This window comes from Gallinula chloropus (assembly GCF_964237585.1).
Source record: "Gallinula chloropus genome assembly, chromosome: Z".
In the NCBI taxonomy this organism is placed as follows: Eukaryota; Metazoa; Chordata; class Aves; order Gruiformes; family Rallidae; genus Gallinula; species Gallinula chloropus.
In genome coordinates, this window is record NC_140089.1 from 78825239 (window position 1) to 78849360 (window position 24122).

Consider the following 24122-nt stretch of genomic DNA (forward strand, 5'->3'; position numbering starts at 1 on the left):
TGGTGCTTTAAATTATTTTCAAGAAATAATTATTTAAAACAAATATTTTAATGACATTCAAGTAATAATTAAAGGGCCGCAAAGGCAAATGATGTCAGTAGGAACAGGTTCCTCACTCAGAGGACCTTTGGAAAACGGGTAGGGAAATTCCATAAATCAAAAAAAGACTGAAAAATTGCACCCCTGGTCCCTCTGTGCACCACTCCCAGCAGGATGGCTGTCATCTCCTACGCTAACGGGGTATGGTACCTCCAAAAGCCCTTCACCATTCCATCTGAAACCTCAGAAGCCACAGAGGAAGTGTGGCTCAATCTTCTGCCAGGAAACTCCCCATCTTCCGCCTCAGAAAAAAACCCTCCCTTGGGCTCTTGCACAGGGCATGGAGGGATGTTGCAAGCGCCACCTTCCCCAGCGCTTCCAGTAGCTCTGTGTTCTGATCACACCAGGCCCACCCAAAGCAGCAGAGACAGCTCTGCATTGCAACCGGGCAGGACACGCGTGTCCCTGTGCAGTTTGGCCGGTCCCGCTGCCTTCCCCATGTCACCCTGTGGCAGGGCACAGCTGGGAGGGCAGGCAGGGTATTTTTCAGAGGGGGTGTAGGCGAGGAGCTGTGTCCTGCAGCGATGCCAGGGTCTGGGTGTTGCTACCACACGTGTGTCCCACTTTGTCGCGCGCCTCACAGTGCGCTGGCGTTTGAGCCACCCCAGGGGACGTCACCCTGCTGCTATGAGGACCTGCTCTGCTGTCAGCCCTGCAGACTTCACGGCAGATTTGAAGTTCATGACGTGTTTGCAAAAAAGGGTGGCTGGCTTGCTTCTGAGGGCTGCTCTTTGCCCTCTTTTTTTTTTGGTTTACCTTGCTGAGCTTTTGCATCTCGCTGTTTTTTGTCATCCAGGCAAGCCTTCAGCTCTTTGAAGGGCCTCTCTCTTTGGAATAACCTCTGGCCCTCCTGGTTGTTCCTGCTGGTTCTTCTTTGCCTTTTGGTACCAGGAGCCTTGAAAGGTTGCCTTGGATGGTTGCGAGCTTGCCGGACAGCGTGTGTGTGCACTGTGTGACCCTGCTGTTCCTTTTGTCTTTGTTTTAGACCCAGTTTCCTCATTTCACATATTTCCCCTTTTGGAAGCTGAACAAGATGCCACTGGACTTCAGAGATTGTACAGGGTCATGGAAACAAAGCGTGCCACCAGCGGGCAGGCCCTGCCTGAGAACCCACACAGCCCAGGCACGTGCACAGCCCTCTCCCACCTCTCTCTAAATGTGCTCACCTCAGCTTTCCCAGCCCAGAAGTGTGCTGGTGCAGAGCTGCCTCTGTCTTTCCAGTCTCTCACAGCAGCCTCTGAGAGCTTCCAGTGGCAGAATCCAGGGCCCACAGCCGCAGCCTCTGCCCTGATGATGAGCTGAGTCCTGATAACCTGGGCAAAGAAGGCCCCGGGGGACTTGCCTGGAGCCCCTAGCACTTGGCACAAGCAGGTGGTGCACATGCCTCATGCTGTCATGTGCACCTGGACTCGCATTGCCCCAGCCACACTGTCACTCGTGTCTTTACCTCCCCCCACCCCAAAGCAGACCCCTGTACCATGAAGCCGGCCTCCTCTTTTGCTGGATACTCTCCTCTCAGGCTTCATCCACAGAGCCCAGCACTTCTTTGCTAAGACCTGCTCCGACATCTGCAAAGAGGGCAGGAGCCACTTTGCCAAGCAGAGGCTCAGAGCTGCCTGCAAGGAGCAGGAGTGGAGGGAGGACGCTGCTGCTGCTGCAGGACCCCACACAGGAGAGTGACATGTGATGGGCAGAGAGAGTGACGTGAGGTGGGCAGGCATCTCACTGCTGCCCTGGAGCTGCCCCTAGCCTCACCCCACACCTCAGGGCATGCCAAGTGCGCCCTGAGCCTGGGCTGGCAGGAAGGCAGCGGGTGTAGGGATGGACCTGGCAGGTAGCCTGCCCCCGGGACCTTGGGAAGGGATTTTAATTAGTTCAGTAATGAGGCCAGGAACCTACACCATTGTTTGGTATTGGCTGAGGTAGAGTTAATTGTCTGTCTAGTGGCTGGTGTGGCGCTGTGTTTGGGATGCAGTAGGAGAACACTGTTGGTAACACACTGATGTTTCAGCTGTTGCTGGGTAGTTGCAGTGCCTATACTAAGTCAGCGGCCTTTCAGCTTCCCTTGACCTGCCAGGGGCAGAAGAAGCTGGGAGAGCAGAGCCAGGACGGCTGATCCAGCCTGGCCAGAGGGATATTCCATACCATGTTGTGCTGGGATCCATCTGTAACTGGGGAAGTGAGCCAGAGCGGGATCCTTGCTCGGAAACAGATGGGGCATTGGGGATTTTTCTGCATGTGGTGAGCAACTGCATTTGTGCATCACTTGTTTTATTGTTATTGTCGTTACTACTGATGTTTTTCTGGTAAACTCCACCCATGAGGATGTTTTTCCATTCTCCTCCACATATCCTTGTGCGTGGGTGGAGCAAGCGAGTGCCAGCATGGTGCCTGGTTATTGGCTGAGCTTAGACCATGACAAACATTTGCAAGGGTGAAGGGCTGCTGGGTTGGGGTTCAGGTTCAGTGGAGCACCCAGGAGGTGTCATGCACACAGCATGACTGTCTTACCTGCTCCCATCTACTCTGGAGGTACTCACAAAGCTATGGGCCAGAACTTGCCCCTCTCTCCATTGCCAGCTGCACCCCACCATACCCACCTTTCTGCCACCATGTCCCAGCCAAATGGGTGCCAAGGGATGTTGATCTCCCTGTGCTGGGGGCTGGCTGAGCTGCCCACCCCAGACCAGGGTCAGCTCTAAGACCCTCCACCTTTTGTGCTGGCTCAGCCTGCCTCCATCAGTACTCACAGCCCCGTGTCCCCATCAGGACCACACAGCTGGCCCTTGGGGACCAAACCATCAGCAAGGCCACCCAGCCAGAGTAGCAGTGCTGGCAGTCACCACCCCATACACACTGCTGTGTGACTTCAAGCCATGCAGGCTTCACAGGCTTCACACCCATGCCCAGACCTTGCTTGACTCTAGCCAGGTGACCCCAAAGAAGACTTCAGCAGCTGCAAACCCTGTAGCACTAACCCCAAATCCGGCCTCTGACATCCTTGTGACTCCCCTGCTTCCCAGGCTGCCCCAGCAGTGAGCACACAGCGAGATGTAAATCCCCTTTACTGTCCTGGGGCTGACTCAGCATCCCACAGTGCTGCTTCCCGGTACATGGCTGGTTCCCTTCCCCATTTGGGTCTGCCTGTGCACATGGGGAGAACAACCTGGCTCTGTGCAGTTTGTAAATTCAAACACATGTCAAGCCCAGGCTGGTCCATGACTCTTCGAACCAGGACAGGGGTTTATACTGCTTCATTTCTGGATTTTTTCCATCTGCTTTAACTTACTCCACCACTGCAGACCATGTTGAAACAAACTCCAGCATGGTCTGTCTCCTCGCAGCAAATGCTGGAACCTCAAGCAGAGCTTTTCCCTTCTTCTGGGACCCACTGAGGTGTAAAGGGATTAATTGGGCTCTACATTTAGAAGCCCTGGAGCCCTTCCCTGAATGACCCGCAGCTGCTGAACTTTATGGCCAGGTTGTCCCAGCTCTGGGTCCCAGCCCCACAGCCCATCCTTCACCAGCTCCTTCCTGAGCTGCTCTGGATTTGCCTCCTGCTGCTTGCAGGTTACAAGCTCCAGTTTGGCTGCACCTGTGGGCACCTTAGTGACAACACCCGGAGAACCCCAGGGCAGCAGATGCCCAACTGAAATGGTGTGAACTCCTCTCCAAAACCTGCCTGGTACCCCAGCAGCATGCACAAGGAATAAAGCCAAGAAACCTCACAGAACATTGCCTCCCAGAGACACAGCAGCATCTGATGGCGTGATGTAGTCCCCTCAGCCTGAACTGACAGGTCCAATAGCTGGGGGCAGCCTTTCTGCTGCTGGGGGTCTGATGTTGGCTGTGGTTTGGCTGTGGAGCCGGAGGAAGGACAAAGCCAGCAGCGCGCTGTCCCAGCACAGGTAACCCTCAGACCCTTCCCCGGGACGGGCTGAAATCACCAGGCTGCACAGCAGGGAGCTCAATCAGCACCTTTTTTATTAATATGCATCATAAATAAAGAAATAAATAAAGGCGAGACACCTTATTCTAACAGGGAAATACAAATTAAACATGGTGCAACGTCCGCTAAGCGATGTACAAGCAGGAGGTAACCTTGCAAGACCAGGGCCCCGTGCCATGGGGTAGCCAGCCCAGGTGTGATGCCGCACGCAGCACCTACCTGGCCAAGGCACCAAATACTGGCATGGCCTCTCATTAACACTGCTCTCCACCTGACGGGCAGGTGAATATCCCCACCCCAGCGGGCAGCAGGAACATGACAAGGAAGGGGTTGACTGACATTGCCTCTACCAAGGACCCCAGGATATCCAGCAGCCCTTTGTGCTTGTGCACACTACTTATCCCTCCCCTCCCCTCGGCACTGCTCAGCAAAACCAGAAACCCCGTGCCAAGGGAAGCAAAACCCCTCCCTCCCCAGCTCCTTAGCTCCCACTGGGAACACCCACCCGATCCAACCTTCCAGGAGCACTGCCCCCAAATCCAAAGCATCCCTAGCCCAAACAGGGACCCTGCCCTCACCCCCTCCCCTCCACCCCCCTCCACCGAGCACAGAATCATAGACTCACAGAATGGTTTGTGTTGGAAGGGACTTCAAAGATCATCTAGTCCCAACCTCCCTGCCATGGGCAGGGACACCCTCCACCAGACCAGGCTGCTCAAAGCCCCATCCAACCTGGCCTTGAACACCATCCCAGGGCTTCTCAGCTACTGGCTCCCTGTTCAGTGTGGAGGGCATGGGGCCACCCCCACCAAAGTGCCCATCTACACACAGGGTGACACTACCCATCCCGGACCTACATAGCACTGAACACCCATGCGCTTTCCTCACGACCCCAGGCACCCCTTTGCTCTGCATGCACACATGTACCCTGTTCCCCTTCCCCAGGCTGTGGCCGGGCACAGCCCCAGCACTGCAGCGTGGCAGTGCCAGGCCACTTGGCCTGGTGCAATCCCCTGGGCACCACGGTAACATGTTAGAACGGGGTGCCCCAGCATGGGGGAACCTACCGTGCAGTCCCTCACCAAACTGCAGTGCAACCCATCAGCTCAGCACTGCAGAGACCTTGTCAACACACTGTGCTCCCATGACTGCAGCTGATGATGCCAGTGATGCTGAAAGCTGCAGACGGCAGCCCCTCCCAGAAAGGGGATGGCCAGCATCCTGCACCCTCCAGCATGAAACTGAGCAGGGCAGCACTGCCCTGGCTGGGACTGCTGGGGTTCCTGCTATGTACAAGTCCTCAGCCTATGGGTGCTGGAGATGGTGTGGGGTGGAGGGGGCTCAGGTGGTCCCCAGTGTGGCTGCATGCATGGCGATGCCTGGCAATACAAGATGCAGCTCGCAGAAGACCCCGGGGGCCGTGTTGGCCTTTGGCAGCTGCACGAGGAGGAGCAAGAAGGAACCACCTACGGTTACTGTATTCTGTAATGGCAATAAAGGTAAGAAACTAGCAAGAAGCTGTGTCTGTTCCTCTGGCAGGGTTAGCTTCCCCAGAGGAGCCTCTGCAGCCCACGGTACTGTGCTTGGCCTCTCGGCCTCGTCAATAGTCCTCGTCCTCCGGGTGGGTGACGTACATGATGGGCACCAGTCCCTTCTCGGAGCCGAGGCTGCACTGTAGCCAGTCACCATCCACCTTGGAGATGACCTGCAGGATATCCCCCTTGTTGAAGCTCAGCTGTCCTGCCTCGGTGGCAATGTGATGGCAAAGAGCTTTTACCTCCCTGCAGGCAGAAGGAGGGGAGGAAGGGTTAACTCACCACAGGACACTCACCCTGCTGAAGTCCAGGGACCACCGAAGGCACAGAAGAGCAAGACAAGTATCCCCTGACTCACTCCCCAGCCAGGCTCCCAGTTGTTCCCCCCTAACTGCTCCTGACCTGCAGACTGCAGAGTTGGGGTGGATGGATGCACAAGCAGCATCACTGCCCCGAACCACCCCTTGGTCCATGAGCAGAGATGGGGCTGGATGAAATGCAACAGGCAGAACTGTGCCAACCCCAACCCACCACGTCTCAGCACCCAGAGGATGGCTACATGGTGCCACTCACCAGGGAGGGTGGGGAGACAGCCCCCAGGCTGGCCGTGCTGCGGGGAGCACGTCAGGCGACTCGGGCTGGGGGGGCTCCGGCTCAGGGGCTGCTTCTCGCCACATACTCGCCCCAACTGTCTGGGCCACCAGCTGGAACACAGACTTGTCCAAGCTCAGCCAGCCGGAGGGCAACCTGCAAGAAGGAGACACAAGCAGGTAGTGGCAGGGGAGTGTACCTGGGGACAAGTACCTGCTCCCATGGCAAGGTCAAGCCATAGAGGTTGGGCTCCAATGCATAAAGTGCAGTCCCCAAGCTGTCTCCTGGGGGTGAAGGGCTCAGCATCCTCCAGACACATACCTAGGTTAGGAAGAACATTTCCAGTGGCCATAGAAGCAGTAAGGGAGAGGCGGTGTGGAAAGGTCTCAGCTACATGGGTAACTTCATGCTTCCTCCTTCTCACCTGTTGGGTGCTATAGGGATGGCTCCATGCTCTGTTCTCAATATATGTTTTTGGGAGGGATGAGGTGGTGATGGGGGCTGTGTGGCCTGGGCCCTTCCTTTCACTGAGCTTGGGCAGTGATAGAGCTCAAGTGTGAAAGGAAAGCAAATGAGATGGATAGAGCAAGGGTAGGAGCCAAAGGCGATGGTGGTATAGGAGGAATTAAGGCAGGATGGCAGGGCTGGGCAGGGGTGGCAGACCTCTCTGTTGACACACTTCCTCTCATGTACCACTGTGGTGTAGCTCAGCAGTCAGCTATTGGCTTGACTTCCACCTGCACTGCTGCAACCCGAGGTTAACCAGCCTAAAACCATCCCTGCCCTTACCTGTTAGGCTGCTTCGGCTCTTTTTGCACCTTTCTGGACCCAAACAAGTGTCCCCACTTGATGGGCTGGCTGCCCTCTGATGTACTGGTGCTGCTCTCCTCTTGGGGGGCTGCTGCTGCTGCTGCTGCAACTCTCTGCTGACTCCCGGTCTCCTTCTCCTTGCTGTGCTTCAGCTCTGTAAGCACTGAGTCTGGGGGGCTGCCCATCCAGAAGGGCCAGCTCCGTTCCTTCACCTCTTCACTGACCAGCACTTGCTGGGGCTTTTCCAAGGGCTCTTCCACGGCTTCAGGACTGGGCTTGGTGGCAGCCTTGGGCCTCTCCTCCAAGGTTCCCTCAGCAATGGGGCAAGCCTCTGCACCCTCCACCACTCCTTCGCGGGGGGGTGGTGCCTTGCGGGTCTCCACCGACCTGGGCAGAGCACTCAGAGCCTTCTTCTTCTTCTCGTAGCGGATGAGCTTCGAGCCTTCAGTTGAGCCCTCGATGTAAATCTGAGAGCTCTGCATCAGCTGGTACCACCAGCCTGCCTGCTTGTCCTTCTTCGCTTCCCACGTGCTCTCTCTCACCTTCCTCCGCTCTTCCATCCTTTCGCCATCTCCGCAGGAGGCCCCCACCCCCTTGACCCTCTCACTCACAGCTTGCTGGGGGCTGTGGCCTGGGGAGATGTCACCATCCCCAGCACCCACTTTGCGTGCCTCAGGGGCAGTGCTGCAGCCGTCGGGATCCTCGCTGCTGCCCCGCGTCCGCATCAGCTGCAGGGTGGAGTGTGCAGAGAGCAGCAGGTCCTGCTTCACACGCAGCAGCTCCTTCTGCTGCTGCTGCTCTTTGCCCATCTGCATCAGGTGGTGCTCGAAAAGGAGGTCTAGGTTGAAGGGCAGCAAGGAGAGAGGCTGGAGCAGGAGCAGGAGCTCCTCGAAAAGAGGCTGGCACACGCTGTGCGACAGGCACAAGAAGCCCACCGGCTGGTAGTGTGCCAGGATGATATCTGTGGGGCAAGAGACACATGTTAGAGAGGAAAGGCCTTTGCCACCTTTGCCAAGCCACCAAGAAACTGCTGAAGCTGCTGGGAAAGGAGTGGGACACTGGTTTCTGGTCACAGCTGTGGCTGTAGTGCAAGGCGCAGCACTGAGGCAGGGAGCATCAGATGCTCCATGAGCTCTGTGCAAACTGGCCCAGGTCCTGCTTCCAGCTGTGCCTGCAGCCAGGACCTGTCTGTCAGACCAACCAGCAGGATGACCTCTGCCACAAAATGCCATGGGGCATGATAAATGGAGCACCAAAGGGTTGGCACATCTCCTGGAGATGAGCCAAGAGCTGCAGATCTGGACAGTACCAGTGCCCTGCAGAAAGAAAAGTGCAGGGGAGAGCTGAGTACGGGTCTTCCAGGGGCTTGGCTGGGCTGAACTGTGGTTCCTAACAGAAAACAAACTGGTATTTCTACCTGCAGCAATCACCCTTCACCTCGTTTGACCACATCTGCAGTGCCCTCCCCCTCAAGGCTTTGTTGTCGGGTCTCACTCCCAGAGAAAGAGTTGGGCCCACGATTTGTGGCAATTTGGCCCCAGTGAGATAATAAAATTACACTACAGGCAGGACATGCACCTTATCTCCAACCCCTTTACCTAGCCTTCATCATCCTGACAGCCCTAGCTATTTTGTGCACACTTTCAGCTTTTAATGATGGCTTGAAACAGATGGTCATCCCTGTGAAGAGAGGCTGGGGGAGCTGGGCTTGTTCAGCCTGGAGAAGAGAAGGCTGCGGGGGCACCTCATTGCAGCCTTCCAGTACCAGAATGGAGCAGAGAAACAGGAGGGGAATCAGCTTTTTAAAAGGGCAGAGAATGGCAGGACAAGGGGGATGGATTGAAGCTGAAGGAGGGAAGGTTTAGATTAGATATTAAAGGGAAGTTCCTCACAGAGAGAGTGGTGAGGAGCTGAGACAGGCTGCCCAGAGAGGTGGTGGATGCCCCATCCCTGGAGGTGTTCAAGGCCAGGTTGGATGGGGCCCTGGGCAATCTTGTGTAGCTCCAGGCATGGAGGTTGGTGTCCCTGCCTGTGGCAGGGGAGTTGGAGCTCTGTGATCCTTGGGGTCCCTTCCAACCCAGACCATTCTATGATTCTGCTCCAGAAAGACAGGGTGCTTTCTCTTGCCACACTGCTCAGTACAAAGGCAGGTCTGGTCTCCTGTCTGCTCCACAGAGATGTGCTGTGGGTCCCTGGACTGAGCACAGGCTGATCCAGCAGCCCTCTGAGGATCCAGCAGGCCAAGGATGTCTGTCTCACCATGCACTTAGCACTTAGTCATGCTGCTTCTAGGAATCAGGCAGCCTGGTCATACTGCTGAGTTATCTGCATGGTCTAAAAACATTTCTGGTTGAAAAAAAGAGATACATCCAGTAAAATCTCCTTTTTGTTTGTCAGGAGGTTTTCCTTTCCATTTCTTTCAGTTTCCCATGCCCATAGTGCACATCTCCAGCCATATGAAGCTTTCAAGCACTGGGCAGGGAAGGCAAAAATCGGGGGAGGGTTAGATTTGGTCTCCTGAGAGTAGACTGAGGGATCTGCACTGGAAATGTTGGTCTTGGGTATTAGCTGCAGGTGGGAAAGACATGGCTGGACACCTGCAGGTGGAGGGACCTGCATGGAGCTTGAGCTTCTACCTCGCTCCCTGGAGCTGAGCAGCCTTCTGGCAACATACACTGGGACTGTGTGCAGTGTAGTCCTTCAGCTCAGAGCAGAAGGGAGCAGCCTAGGCTGAACAACCAACAAGAGCCACACGTCCCCCAGAGCTTTCATCTGTGCTCTGCACGGTGCAGAATTCGGTCCCTGCTGCAGCCCACAGCCCTCAGGCTCTTACCTTCATGGTTGTAGAGGTGGTTGAACCAGAACTCCAAGGACCGGATACTGTAATAAGGGAAAACAGGCAGGGAAAGAAAGAAAACATGAAATTCGATTCATTCCCTTCATCCTAGAAGATGGGTGTCTAGAAAAGGGAATTTGCACAGAATGACCCTGTGAACCTGAAGGCCTAGTGAGAGGACAGAGGCTCACTCCCACCACCAAGCATCCAGCCTGCCATGGAGCTACCCTGTTTCTTTACATGAGGCACTGTGCAACCATAAACCCTAAAAGAACATGTTTCCAGAAGCTTTCTCACCATTTAGTTCCTATGTCTTTGGCAGGGCTCAGCTCTGCTGAGAAGACCTCACATGGAAGTGGCTAATCTTAAGACCAGTGCTGCAGGCCTGGCCCAAAGTATGCTGCCATCCTGTGCCAGCAGGGTAGAGCTGGGCCACCAGCTCTTCTGTCAGGGGGGAAAGCAGGGCAGAGCTTGCTTCTGCTTGCAGGGGTCCCCCCCATTTGGAGACCTCTGGGGCTCTGCTGCCACTGCCAGAGCTCTTGCTGACCACAGGAGAGGAGCAGGGAAATACCAGCCCAGCAGCACTCAGCCCTTCACTGCTGCCTTCTGTTTAATGTGGAGTAGAGTGTGCACACTCCTTACCCAGCCTGGAAGGGTCAGCCTTGAGCCCTGGACCAGGACAACCCTTCTGCAGAGGCTCATGCCCTGAGATGCACTGTGGCTGCAGGAAGCAGCGCATTAAGAAGGGATTTTCAGGAGTAATTTAAGGATGCTGTCTATCCCTGTATGAACCCTGCCAGACAGGTTCTTCCCACCTCGTATTTTGGGGCTAAAACGAGCTAACGATGTTCCTCAGTGGGCTACAACACCCTGAGCAGTGACATGCAGCCAGCTCAGGGAGCCTGCTTACTTGAGGAGGCCAAAGATGAATGCGTTGAACCTCATGGTGTGGTTGGTGAGCTCTGTGTACTGGCTGATCTTGCTGTAGAGGCTGTGCAGGAGTTTGGTTGAGGGGCCTATAAAGAGAAGTGAAATGTTGAGATCAGATGTGGTCAGCAAAGCTGAAATAGCACTATGAGAAAAAGCATCAAGGCAGAGAAACATGTTGCCTGGATGCCTGTGCCTGTATGTGCATTGCCCCTCCACCAGTCATCACGTTGAGCTCACTCCATCCCAAAAGATAGACTCTCAAGGGAAATCACTTGAGCCAAGTGAGCTGCATGTGCAAATTGTCTTATAAACCAGCTCTGTCTTGTACAATAGCTGTACAGGGCTAAAGATGAAGGTCTGGAAACTTAAATAGGGGTAAAAGGGCAATTTAATTTTTTTTTCTTTTTTTCTTTGCTAGGGCTTGTTATAGGAGAATTTGGAAATTTCAGGAGAAATTACAATTAATATTTGGGCACAAATATGGCTTTTTCACCTTGCAAGAGAAGGTCAAGCTGCTCCCTGCTACCTGCAAGGAGCCAGGTATTCTTCTGCATTCCCATCCTTACAGCCAACCTTCCCCAGCACCTCCCAGCCACAACACAGGAGTACCACAGAGCCATGAGTACTGCTGCACACCCTCCATACCTAGCTGGGTGGATGCCTCCACCACGCTCCAAGGGATGTTCCTCCTCTGACCAATGATCATATCCAGGACATAAGCCTTGAGCCCATCACTCAGGATGTCCCGGACAGCAGGGCACAGGTATTTCAGGATGAGATGCCCCACGTTGGGGCTCACGGAGCTATTTCCAAGTTTGGCCTAAGGGATGACAGGCAACAGAGAGAGTGTTGGCAGCTGCTCTGTGAGGTATGGAATGCATGCAAACCACCCTGCCCCACTTGTCTACCACAGACACCCAGCAGGCAATATCCAGGCTCAGCAGCTCCTTGAACAGGCAGGCTCTTCCCCTTCACCTTGCCTCATACGCCCGTTCTGGGTTTTTCCCTGCAAGGTCTGCTCCAGGCTGGGGTGAGGTAACAACTTGGAAAGAGAATATCCCATCTTGGTAAGAGGATATCCTAGTTAGAAGGGATGCCTGCTTCTCCCTATAAGTTTAACAAGGCTGTCCTGCTGAAGGAAGAAAGGAATAGGGGATTTTTCTGCTGCTCTAGATTTTCTTGTTGCTATTTTTGAAGCAGGAAGTAGCAAGCAAGATAGGAACACCCACCACTAAGTAGTTAAGGAACCCTTAACTCAGTGACATGCAGAGCTGTAGTTCTTAGGGACTGCTATAAATAAACAGGCTGAGGGAAAAACGGATGGACAGAACTCAGGTTGGGGTGAGGACACCCAGCATCAGCAGAGCAGGGACACAGTCTGCTGCAGACAGTCTTTGACCTGCAGAGGCGTCGATCCATAGGGGTTGGCCCTGGGCCTTGCACATCATGTTGGTGGTCCCAGGCTGTTGTGCTCAGGGCACAGACTTTACCATCTCAGTTGGAATTAGACTGGCCAGTTGGCATGGGTCCCTGAAGAGCCTGAACTGAGGCAGAATTTATGGATCAGGAATAATCCCACCAGATCCATTGAGCGTGGGAGCATCTGGGACTGGGTGCTGCCTTTTGATGGGTAAGCACTAAGCCCTTGGCACAGTGAGGCACAACAAAACCCCTGGTCAAAACCACAGATTGGTAAGTGAACTACTGGGGGAACGTTGCAATTATTCCCCAACGCAACACTGCAAGATTAGGAAACTCACAGTGAAGCCTTAAAAAGCTGTGGGAATCCAAACAGCTCTGGCTAAGCTGCACAACAATCTCTGCATCAATAACAAGTGTAATTAGGGGCAAATTACCCTGGGCTCTGACATAAGATTGAATGGGCTTGGAATCTATCCCAGTCAGGTTTCTCTTCTGGGATGATACTCCAGGGCAGCTGTCATGTCCAAATAGTGTCACATTGCTGCCCCTGAGTCCCCACAACCGAAGCAGAGCATTCAGCTCTGAAGCACCACAGACGTGCTGGGTGTCACGGGACTGAAAACTCTGGATGGTACAAACAGGAGCCAGAAAGGGGACATGAGGAGAGCACAAGCCAAAGACAGCCAGATCCATAGACAACCTAGGTGTACTCTGAAGCTGGTGGGTTCATTGTAAGAGCTAAGGGGATGTCCCCCTGCTCCAGGTGGGCAATGACTGATGTGCTTTTCTTATCATTATGGAGCCCTCTGACACGTTGAGGGGCTGGGGACACTGCACCGTTGTGAGACAGGTGGCCAGGGGGAGATAGAACTTTCCACTATATGAGAAGAAAAGTGCTGGTGTGTTGCATCAGACCCTAAGTCCAGCTGCCCTGGAAGTCTCTGTCATAAAGAGCCATGAGGAAGTATGTATGAAAGTCAAACCAGAGCAAACACAGAGAACACTTCACCTTAACGCCTGATTCAATGAAATGTAATCATGCTGAATAGATTGATGTAGATGTAGCTTAAGAGACAATTAATATAACTTTAATATAAGAATTTCCATGGTTTTAAGAACAGGTTAGTTCTGGATTTTAGTAGAATATGGCTGTAACTGTGTGAGCTGCTTTGTGAGAGCAGCTACAAAATTCAGCCATAACAGCGCAACAACTTTGAAGAGAAAGAAGTAAGAATTTGTGTGGTTTAGAATAGACAGTATTTGTATGTTTTTTAGAATAGATTAGTTCTGGATTTTAGCAGAATATGGCTGTAACCATGTGAGTTGTTTCGTGAAAGCAGCTACAAAACTCAGCCATAACAGCGCAACAGCCTTGAAACTAAAGAAAGTGAAGACAGGGGAATCATAAATAATGAGACTAATGAACAATTAAGAGACAGAGTATATCTTGTTTTCAGCAAAAAGGGGTTCCTAATTAGTTTGTGCAGGAATGTGTTTTTGAGCTCAGGTAACTATGGAGAAGAAATGTAAAGAGCACACGCTGAGAGAGAGGAAGACATCCAGCCTTCATCCCTGAAGACCTCCTGAGTGTCACTGAGCATGCTCTGTCTGGGAGGAATTAATATAAATAACTTAGAAATAATTTGCATAACCCTGCCTTTTCTTAGAAGTTATAATGAATATGTAGAGTCAATCTGTATAAATATGAGGAATTTGGCTTTAATTGGGACACACATTTGGAGGAGCGATCGATCCCCTGTGTGCCCCGTGCTGCAGGAAAGGACCCCTGCTTCATAGTCACCAAGGCTGTTGAGTTTCTGTTCCGGCTTTATGAGGAATCACACCCTCCCAGCCTACAGCTACTTCCAACTCTGAGACTCCCTAGGTTGGGCATTATTCCTAAGTGTTTAGTAGACCTCAATGAATTTCCCTTCTCTCTAAGTATGCCAATCTTCCCTTAAATCCACATTATTTTTTAACACCCCCATCATCATGCAGTGAGAACTGTCATAGATTCACTACCATCTGCTGCACTGTGCACAACTGCCTTTGTTTGGTTTGTTCTTGGTGCTGCCACCTTCCTTGGCTACCCAATAGTTTTGAACTGGAAGAGAATGGAGAGCAATCTTTCCCCATCCTCTCCATGTCACTCACGATGCTGAGAAGTCAAACTGAAGGCAAGGCTTACCTTCACTCCTGGGTCCCTGCTGGTTCCAAAGTGAGCCACAATCAGGTCAACAGCAGTGTTGATTGCCTTCACCAGACCTAGAGGGAAAGACTGAGTCAGGGTGCTGCCAGAGGAGCTTCTAGGCCAGGCCCTGATCAAACACTTGGTGAAGAAATCAGGCAAGGGCATTTCAAGCACGTGTCAGCAAGCTACATAATGACTTCCAGTTACAAGCCACTGGTGGGTAACCTGACATCTGCATCTGTATGATGCAAGAAGAGAAGGGAAAGCTGCCACCTGGTAATCACCACCACAAAGCTGGCAAAGGCATTTGAGTACTTCTGCACGTCCCTTGCCTCTGCCATGAAACCCAGTCAGCTGGCAACAAGCCAGTCCCCAGCCCTGCCCAACAAGCCAGTCCCCAGCCCTGCCTCTATCAATGGGTCTCATGACAGCCACATCTTGTCCTGTTTTGGAATACTTTCTCCCACCTTTTGGCATAAACACTTTACCATGTAGGACCCAAGAGACCTTTTACCTGAAGTACAAAAGCGTGGGCTAGGGCATGTGCCTCATTGCACAGGTTACCAGGTCTGCCCTGGTATTCTGATGGGCAGCAGCATGTCCTGCCCTAAGGCCATACAGCTGTGCCTCCCTGCTCTAACCTTTCTTGTGAACTTAAGATCCTTTCTAATCACACTTCCCAGGGCAAGCAGCTCAAACAGGGAAATAGTCACATGTCTGGGGACACAGAGTTCTAGTGCTACAACAGGGAGTGGCAGGGAAGCCATCATGTGTACAGAGGTGACAGATGAAGCACTGCTTGCATTACACTGTGCTATGCCACACAGGGACTCACCTTTCTTCTGCAGCAAGTCGATGGAGAGAGACTCTGTGTTGCCATCTGGGGAGAGGCAGAACTCGGCAGGGGGTTTCTCTGCTAGTGAGAAGTAGTCAGGGAAGAAATCGGTGTAGGTGAGCTGGAGTTGCCTCATAGACTGTCCTGCAGGGCCAAGACCAGGAGAGAGAAGCATCAGCTACAAGCCCTTGTGTATCAAAGTCTCCAACACTGTTGCTTTTCCCAAATGCAACCTGCACCAGCAGCAGTCTTCACCTAGGCTGTCCAAGGTTGGGACAGCAAGGCTACAGGTGTGTGACTCTCCCAGCAGTGGCCTGCAATGTGAGTTCAACACCACAGACCATCCAGCACTTGGCTCCAGCTTGGCTGGGGGCCCATAAGCAATGTAAGATGCTGTGGGAAGTTCATCCTCATGGCCTGGTACTAAGGGAGACCTACCTGCAAGTGGGGTCAAAAGTAGAGCTCACAGAGAATCCCTACTTGTCAGACACAGGCAATACACAGGCAATGAACTACATGTCTTCTGCCTGTCCTCTGGGATGGCCTCTGTTTTCAAGGGGTGACTTCTACAGGAGCCCTTTCCTGAGCTTTATTTCCACCTGGTTGATTGCACAGCTCTGTACTAGGCATCTTCCCATGAAGGAGGGATGGAGAAACTTTGGGTTGGCACAGCAAGTTGTAGAGCTTTGGAGAATTCCCTCCATGGCTTGGGGCTGGCCTGAGGAATACTTTCTCTCCTGCTAACAGACACCACTGCTCTTCCTGGGGAACTCTCAAAGGTTCAGCCAAAGGCAGCATGGCTCTCTCAAACCTTCCTGCACAGGTTTTGGAGGACAGTGAAGACCTTAGAGGCAGAGCATGGAGAAGACAGAGCCCCATGAAGGCCTACAGTATTGCCAGCTGTCCCTTGAAAGCTACAGCCTGGCACCTAGTATGCTGCCAGGGTTGTGGCAGATGGGTGCTGGTTGCTTCTCCAAATAACAAGCAACAGAACGAGACAAAATGGCCTCCAGTTGCACCAGGGAAGGCTGATATTGGATATTAGGAAAAATCTCTTCACCAAAAGCGCTGCCAGTCATTGGAACAGGCTGGCAGGGAAGTGGTTGAGTCACCATCCCTGGAGGTATTTAAAACACATGTAGATGGGGTGCTCCGGGACATGGTTTAGTGGTGGACTTGGCAGTGAGAGGTTAGCAGTTGGACTTGATGATCTTACAGGTCTTTTCCAACCAAAATGATTCTATGAATCTATCTACAAATCTCTCTCCAAGGGTCACAACTGCTGTGTGAGACATGAACTACAAGCTGGACACAGTCCAGGAGCACTTGCTGAAATCTGAGCAGGCTCTTGGGTCATTCACTTTCCCCTTCAATCCAGCCCAGAGCCAGACCTGACTGCTTCCAGGTGGCAAAGAAGGGAGGTTCCACACAAATTTCACCCATCTGTGAGGTGATTTTCACCGTCCTCTTGTACCCTTGCACCACCATCCCTCCTGTCAGGAGCAGGCAGAGCAGTGATAAAGCCAGGGTGAACCTGAGCCCCAAGGCATGCTATACCCGAGCCCCAAGGTCGCCCCCCAAGGAACCCCCCAGCAGGAAGGTGGTGCGCACCGTTCAGCTTGCAGTGGAAATGGCTGGTGTTGAGAGTGCCAGGGAGCTCAAAGATGGGGTTCCCCCGATTCAGCCGAGGCTCTTGCTGCCTCCTGTCCAGGCTGCCTGCTAAACTGGGCAGCCCCGAAATGCGGTCCAGACCCAGAGGGTTCCTCCGCCTGTACTCCCGCCACTTCAGTGCTTGGGGGGAGAGGTGGTTTGCTAGGATGCCGCAGGCAGTGAGCACCAGATGGGAGCACACAGGCAGACAGGAGGACGTGGAAGGGGAAACGAGAAGAGAGAAGGCAAAAAAGAGGAAGGATAAAGAAAGAGAGACAGCGCATTAGTTAAAAGTCCAGCAGTGTTTCAGGACATGAGCACACAAACATGAAGGGAGGCAGAGGCCATAGTCTGGCAGGACAGGGGCCTGGGTATCCTTATGGCTGGGGGCATAGAGGGAGCGTGTTTGGGGTGCAAGCACCTGGTAGGGGTTGCTACAAGATCAGCAGCCCACGCTGCCCTCTCCATAGACCATGGTGGAGGGACATGCTCCCTCCATGGTATTAGCTTAGGACTTTCTTTTGCAGGCAAGGTGATTGTAGGGGCTGTTGGGCACTGCAGCACCCAGATGCAATTTTGCCCTCAGCTGTGGCTGTAAGAGAGCGTGGTGCTACAGGGAGCAGCAGAGGCAAGCTGGAGATGTTCCAGACTAGCACCTTCTGGAGGATGGGTACTTACCATTGAGGGGCCGTACTCCCATGCTGCCCAGGGAACCAGAGCTGGTGATCTCACTGCCACTTCTCCACTGTGGATCTGCATGGCTTCCCACTCTGCTCACGGGCAGACCACCCATTGAGAGGGGTGGGAGAGACCCACTGTGGAGTCGGTACTCGGAGAGTGGTGGGCTTGGTTCCAGTTGTGCCTCTTTTTTGGGAACCGGCTTGGGGTTCTCCTTTTGTGTCAGGGCATCAGCTTTGGTGCCTTGGGAGGGCTGCATGGCGCTGACAGCTGGGGAAGACCTCGTGGGAAGCAGGTTGGCAGAGATGGGGCAGGACCTGCTCCTGGGGGGCTGGCTCTCTCCAGCTCTCTCTGTGGTGGGCGAGGAAGAGGAGTCCACGCTTTGAAAGAAAGGCACGTTGCATCGCACAGGAGAGTAACTCCCCAGGGGGGACGGCCGGGTTGTCTCAGGAGCAGCCTTCTTAATGCAGCCATCATTGCGGGAGGCAGCTCCGTCCGCTGAACGCTGGGTCCCAACCACCTGCTCTGCTGAGGTGCCCGAGGCTGAGGACTGGGAATTGGAGATCTGCTGGCTGGCAGGGCGGTTGCTGGACAAGCTGTAGAGTTGAGAAAGGCTGGAGGCAAAATGGCTGTGCAGGGCACGGGCCTTGGGTGGCTTGCTGAAATGGTGCTGGAAAACGAAGGGCTGGATGGGCAGAGTCGTGGGACGCTGGTCCTTGCTGTAGCGTACCACAGGCTTGCTGTCTGTGCCACCACCTTCAGGGACAGAAAAGGGGACAGTGTGAGGATGGGCAGAGGGACAATTACGACCAGCCCAGCAGATCACAGGCAAAAAGGAATGTGCTCTCAGCTGCTGGAGGAAGAGGATGAGCCAGTGAGGCAAGCATAGCGGGTTCAAGTCTGAACTGGTAACACACACCGTAAACTGTGAGGGTAAAGATGTGTGCTCAAATGCAGAGTTTCCAGCTGTTGGCAGCTGTCTGGAAGTGTAGGGTGCTGCACTGGGGGCTTCCCTCTCCTGGCAGTGTCACCAGCTTCCCATCTCTTCCCGGCCCCTCGCACAAGGACAGAACAAGTCATGGCCCCAAGTGTTTGCCTTCGACCTGCCTCCGTACTTCAGAGACATGGCCCAACACACTGGGGTACAGCAAGACTTCTCATCCCCAAGGACTGTTCCCTTGTGCACTCACCCTGCCAAACACTAGCACTACAAGGGCACCACAGCTCTCCATGCTGCCAGAAAGGCTGGCTTGCTTCCCCTTCTCTCTCCCTTCCCCTTCTCTCTCCCCTCCCCTTGTCTCACCCTTCCCCTTCTCTCTCCCTTCCCTTTCTCTCTCCCTTCCTCTTCTCTCTCCCTTCCCCTTCTTCTGTAACTGTTCCCCTTCTGAGCACCAAGCTTGCTTCTTCCTCCTGCCCGTACCAGATCCAAGCAGGACATTTTTAATCAAATCGGGACCAGAGCAGAATTAGGAGACCTTCCAACCCTAGAAAAGGCAGGTCTGCTCCATCAAGTGGCCGGCAGGGATGTCCTAAGGGAGTGTGCTGGGCTGATCTGCTTTGTGTGCCTGCAGCTCTGGTGGGGCCACATCACCTCGATGGACACAACCGCAGTGTGACACACAGTGCACAACACACACAGCACTGGTACACACACAGAGGAGGTGACTGGGATCCCTGATGACCAGCCAGCCACCCCGCATCGCAGTGCAGTGTGGCACCTCTGCCTTGCCTCTGCCCCACTCCTCCAGCCCACAGCACACCCTGGACAAAGCACCTGTCCCAAGCCATTATGTAATCCAATGCCCTATGGAAGATGTGCCAGGATATTCCAGCAGAGACATGCAACTTCTCTCATCTCTGCAGGAATCAAGTCTAAGTCCCAGTAGAGACTTTGTGAGCTCCTTGACCCTGCATTGAGAGGAGACTGCTTTGCCTCTTCTCTCCCCATCTCTGCCCCACATAGCTCCAAAAATGAAAGGCTAAGAACTCCTCCATGCTCCATGTCCCTTCATCTGCTGGAAACATGGGTTTGCTGAGCACCTTTACACCTTTATCTCAGGAGATAAAGGCAGGTGATTCTCAGGGATGAGGGGAGAACAATGCCCTGGAAGGGAGACAATCCCTCAGTCCCTCAAGCTGCACAGACCTCAGTGCTGACACTATGTACTCCCTTACATGATAGGGTTTGCACAAAACCTCAAGAGGCTTTAGAAACACAAGGATGAGATACTTGCACTCATCTGGGTCTGAAAGGAGCACAGCAGGGCTTTGCCCCAAGGAGTGCCAAACCAGGAAACAAACTATATGGGCACTGGTCTCCCATCACCATGCAGGTTCCTCAGCTGCTCCCCTCACATCCCAAAGAGTAGCCTTTCTTTTTACTTCTCCATTCTGCCTTGTTTGGCTCCTTACCGTCTGCTCGGGCTCTAACATCTCTGTGTCCGTGGCCACTGGCAGAGCCACCTGAGAAGCTGGCATCTGCCTCCGTCAGCAGGGAGAGAGAGGCTTGCTCACCTGCCCCATGCCCACTGGGGACCTTCTCACTGGACACCGAATCTTTGGTGGAACACAAAGCCTGGCTGTCCCCAAAGGTGTGATTCAAGCAGAAGCCCTCGCAGCTCCGGTTCAGGCCGTGGATGAAGGGCATGGGTGGAAGACTCTGGCTGCGGCGAGCTCTTTCTTCAAGGAAGGTTGGGCAATCCTGCTGTGTCTCAGGGATAGGGGAGAACTCCAAGGAGGAATCCCCACTGGACCGGAGTGGTGGGGAGGTGACATTCTTTTTACGGCCTTTAGCCAGTTCAGCAAAGGATGTCACTCGCTTCGGGGGAGAACTCTGGATGGGTATTGCTGGACTTTCACTCAGCTTGACTGGGCAGCTCACCATGCGCTCCAGGGAGCCCAGCCTGCTGCTGGGACTCCTGTCCAGGTTCTGATCGTAGCTCCTGGAGCGCTGCCGGCTTGTGTTGAGGTTAGGTGGTGACACATTCACATAGACCTGACCCTCGATCATGTTCTGGGTGGCTTCCCCCTTTGCATCCTCTTCACTGCACTCTACGTTGCTTTCTTCTTGTTTCAGGTCAGGCCTTCTAAACAGATAGTATTCAGTGGGCTGAGCTGGGCTACCTTTGGTATGGTCTTCTGAGCAGCTAGTTATGGAAGACCCTGCCGGGCTGGGGGATGACTGGGAAGACAGGTCACATGTGACTAACTTATAATAATTCTGAGTAGCCACAACGAGCCGTGCTTGGCTCTGGAAGCAGGCAGTGAGGTCTGAGCTCTCCGAAGTGCAAGGCTCACAGTGGAGGTGGTAGGAGTTGCAGTTAGCATCAAGGACAGGTGAGGAGGAATGTTGACAGTCACACACCTTCCCTGAACTCTCTGGGTTATGCGACTCGCAAGACATCTTGGATTCTGTGGGTGATGAATGCAAATCCAGGTAAAACGCTCCTGTGTCTGAGTGACTGCAGAAGGAAGAGTCACAGGACAGGTTGGCTGAATTCAGGTTAGATCGAGAATGGCTGTTCATTTTGTTGTAGAGAGCACTGAAGTTCACCAGCACCCCATCAGAGCTGTTGCAGGAAGAGTCACTGATGTAACCCATCTGTTGGTCAATCACCTCAGACTGACTCGATGAACTGTAGCAGCGACAGTGCTGCAGCTCTGAGTTGGAACAGCTGCAGGTCCGGCTGTGCAGGGCATCCTGGTTCCTCAGCGATTCACCTGTGTTCTGGTTCCACTCCTGGTCACCACCATCGAAGGAGAAGCTGGAGGAGCTGCCGCGGTGGCAGCTGCACTCATCCAGCTCCATGCGCTCTGAGGCCTGGTGGCACCTGTTTGCGTTGTTCCTCTTCTGGATGTCGTCACTGCTGATCTTGTCCTCCTGCCCGTCCACCACACCGGCCCGGCTGGCCATGTTCCAGGACTTCACAATGTGGTTGGAGTCGTGGAGGTGGAAAGGGGGCAAGGCCAGCTCGTGCAGATGAAAGGGAGGTTTGCCTGACACAAGTGAGTTGTGAAGGTGGAAAGATTTTTGACCCAGGTCATCCCCAAAGATGCTGAGGTCTTCACCCTCACTCAGCAGGAAGGGGTTGTGTCGCTTACTGACACTAGGGACAATCAAATCCCTTGCTTTGCCTTCTTTGTTGTCTGATGCCTCTGCTGAGGTTTCAGAGGTCTGGAGAAAGCTGCTGTACACCAAGGAGTCAGTCTGTGAAAGGTCTCTGTCTGGAAGGGCAGAGGTCCGTGTAACGTTGAGCTCTGGCTGGCAGAAGGGGTTGGTCCTTTTGCTCACGGAGCAGCACTGTCTGTCAGGGACCTGGCAGTGCACCAGGGGAATGTGATGGACAATCAGCGTCTCACCAGTCAGTTTGGGTGGACTATCCATGGTGAGGAATGCTCTTCAGGACATCAGTTAAGCTGGTGCCACCCATGGACAGGTAGGGCTGCACATGAGAGGCAGAGAGGACACTTCTCATGGGGGAATTCAGATACCTGGAGAGAGAGACAAAAATGCAAAGGAAGTCACCTTTCAGGAGAGGCAGTGACTATTTAAAGCATCCTTGATTTGACTGAAGACTTCACGTGTTGACAAGGACCAAACAGACCAGTCCTTGTCACCACAAGTATCCAAGCACAAGGGTCTCAGCTGTCCTTCAATGAAAGCATCACAACGTAAGACAAAAACATCCCCCTCCCTGCAGAGTCCTGGGACAGCGTGTGCTGCTGACCCCTCTCAAACTTATCTAAAGTAACTGATTTCCCTCAAGTAGCCAAAGGGCTGTACAGGCTTTGGGCCAAATGAAGACATCACTGCAGACACCACTGCAGGCTCACAGAAAAACATGCAGACAGCACGGGGTCTGAAATGAAGTGCTGCACTCTAATGAGAGCAGCCCATCTTCTCACACTGATTAAAACTCGCTGCCCTTTAGGTACCTTGACCTTTCCTTTAAGAAGCGAACACTGAATTGCAAGGCCAGGCCTTGTGGTGTTACAGACACACAAGTCCAAGCAGAGACTAGAAAGCAGGAGCAGTCTGGAACAGGAAAGCAACAACCACCATTCTTCCCCAAAATCCAGGATCCCCCATGACATCCTGAGCTCTTTTAATGGTGCTGGGGAGCATGCCAAAGCACAAACTACTTCTGTACACAAGGGCCTCTCGTGAAAAAGAGCAGGTGACCTGCAGTGGGGCCATGGGTAGCTGCTGGTGATGGTCCCATGATGCAGACCTTTTGCTGATGGTTAAGCTTCAGCTCAAACTGGTACCTCTTGTGGTCTGGGGTACTGGGCCTGCAGTTCTCTGACACTGTCACACTTCCTGTAGCACTTACCTGCTTATCTTATCATCTGCTGCAATTCACAACAGTATGACTGCCACAGCCCACAGTGCCAGGAGCCACGCGGGGCACAGAGAGCCCACTCCCTCAGTGCTCAGTAAACAGCAGGTTCTTGTAATGCCAGAGGAAGATCTTCACCAGCATTTGACATGGGAGACCAGGTAATGTATTCATTCCTCCTTTCCTATCTAACCCAGAGGTGCAGCCTGCAAGCACCTCCAGGACAGAGAAGCTGTGGATGCCCCCTGGCAGTGTTCAAGGCCAGGTTGGATGAGGCTTTGGGCAACCTGGTCTAGTGAAGGGTGCAGGGGTGTGAGACTAGATGATCTCTGAGGCCCCTTCCAAACCAAACCAGCCTGTGATTCTATGACAGTCTGGAGGGGGTTTCCACACTTGCCTCCCCTTCTACACAACAGGAAAGCCAGCACAGAGAAGTGCATGGGAAGGCAGCTAAGGCAGCAAGGAGAGGGAGAAACCACAAAAGGCAATGGTGATCCAGCATGATCCTGAGGGATTAAAAAATGACCAAGTGCTCTCATATATCCACCACTTGTTCTGATAACCCTGGCCCAAATACGTTGGTCAGCAATCCACATCCCATATCTCATCCAGAGATTCAGTGCTAACAGGACCCTGACATCACACACTGTGATCCTGCTCTGGACTCCAGGACCACCACCAACCTTCAAACTCCAGAAAACAGCATTCACAGCATCTGTCTTTGCCTACCTTACCCCAGCAATTGTGACTAAGGGATTTGGAGTGGAGCTGCAAAGGCACATGGGAGCCCAGGGCGGAAATTAAGAAATGTGGGATAAGTGAAGTCAGAACAACAGTGAACTGAGACAGCTCCACAGATCGATCAGAACTCCAATTCTTTCAGTTTCATGGCAGGAGAATAACAATTAAAAGATACTAAAATAAAGAAAGGATCAAAAGAAGTGAGTGCTTTCCTCCCACGCATGGTACTGCTTCTCACAGACACAGGATGATGCTGGCAGGAAATAAACCCACAAAGATGGAAATGGACCTGTGGTGTTTACCCAGTGATGTAAAAGTTAGAGAATAGACACGCCTTCTGTTAGACTCTACCAGTGATCATCATGAGACCTACATGACTGGCACACTTACCCTCAAGTCTGCTTCTGATGGGATGTTTCACCCAGGATTAGGGTCTGAAGTAGAGAGGTCATCTGGACCACTTGGTCCACACTCCACCCTGACGACCAAGGGACCTCCCCTGCCAGTAGTCTCCCT

General features: G+C 53.2%; 1 protein-coding gene across 1 annotated transcript; it reads right to left on the bottom strand.

The window, feature by feature from the left end:
* Positions 1 to 4458: 4458 nt before the first annotated feature.
* RUSC2 (RUN and SH3 domain containing 2) lies at positions 4459 to 21910 on the bottom strand (the record flags this gene model as incomplete). The annotated part of the gene is made up of 10 exons (XM_084278304.1): positions 4459 to 5829; positions 6157 to 6330; positions 6964 to 7945; positions 9818 to 9864; positions 10731 to 10836; positions 11396 to 11570; positions 14361 to 14437; positions 15199 to 15342; positions 17527 to 18282; positions 20041 to 21910. 10 exons carry the CDS (start codon positions 21908 to 21910, stop codon positions 5649 to 5651), a joined length of 4512 nt encoding a protein of 1503 aa, XP_084134430.1. The 3' UTR covers positions 4459 to 5648.
* Between the last annotated feature and the right edge of the window lie 2212 nt (positions 21911 to 24122).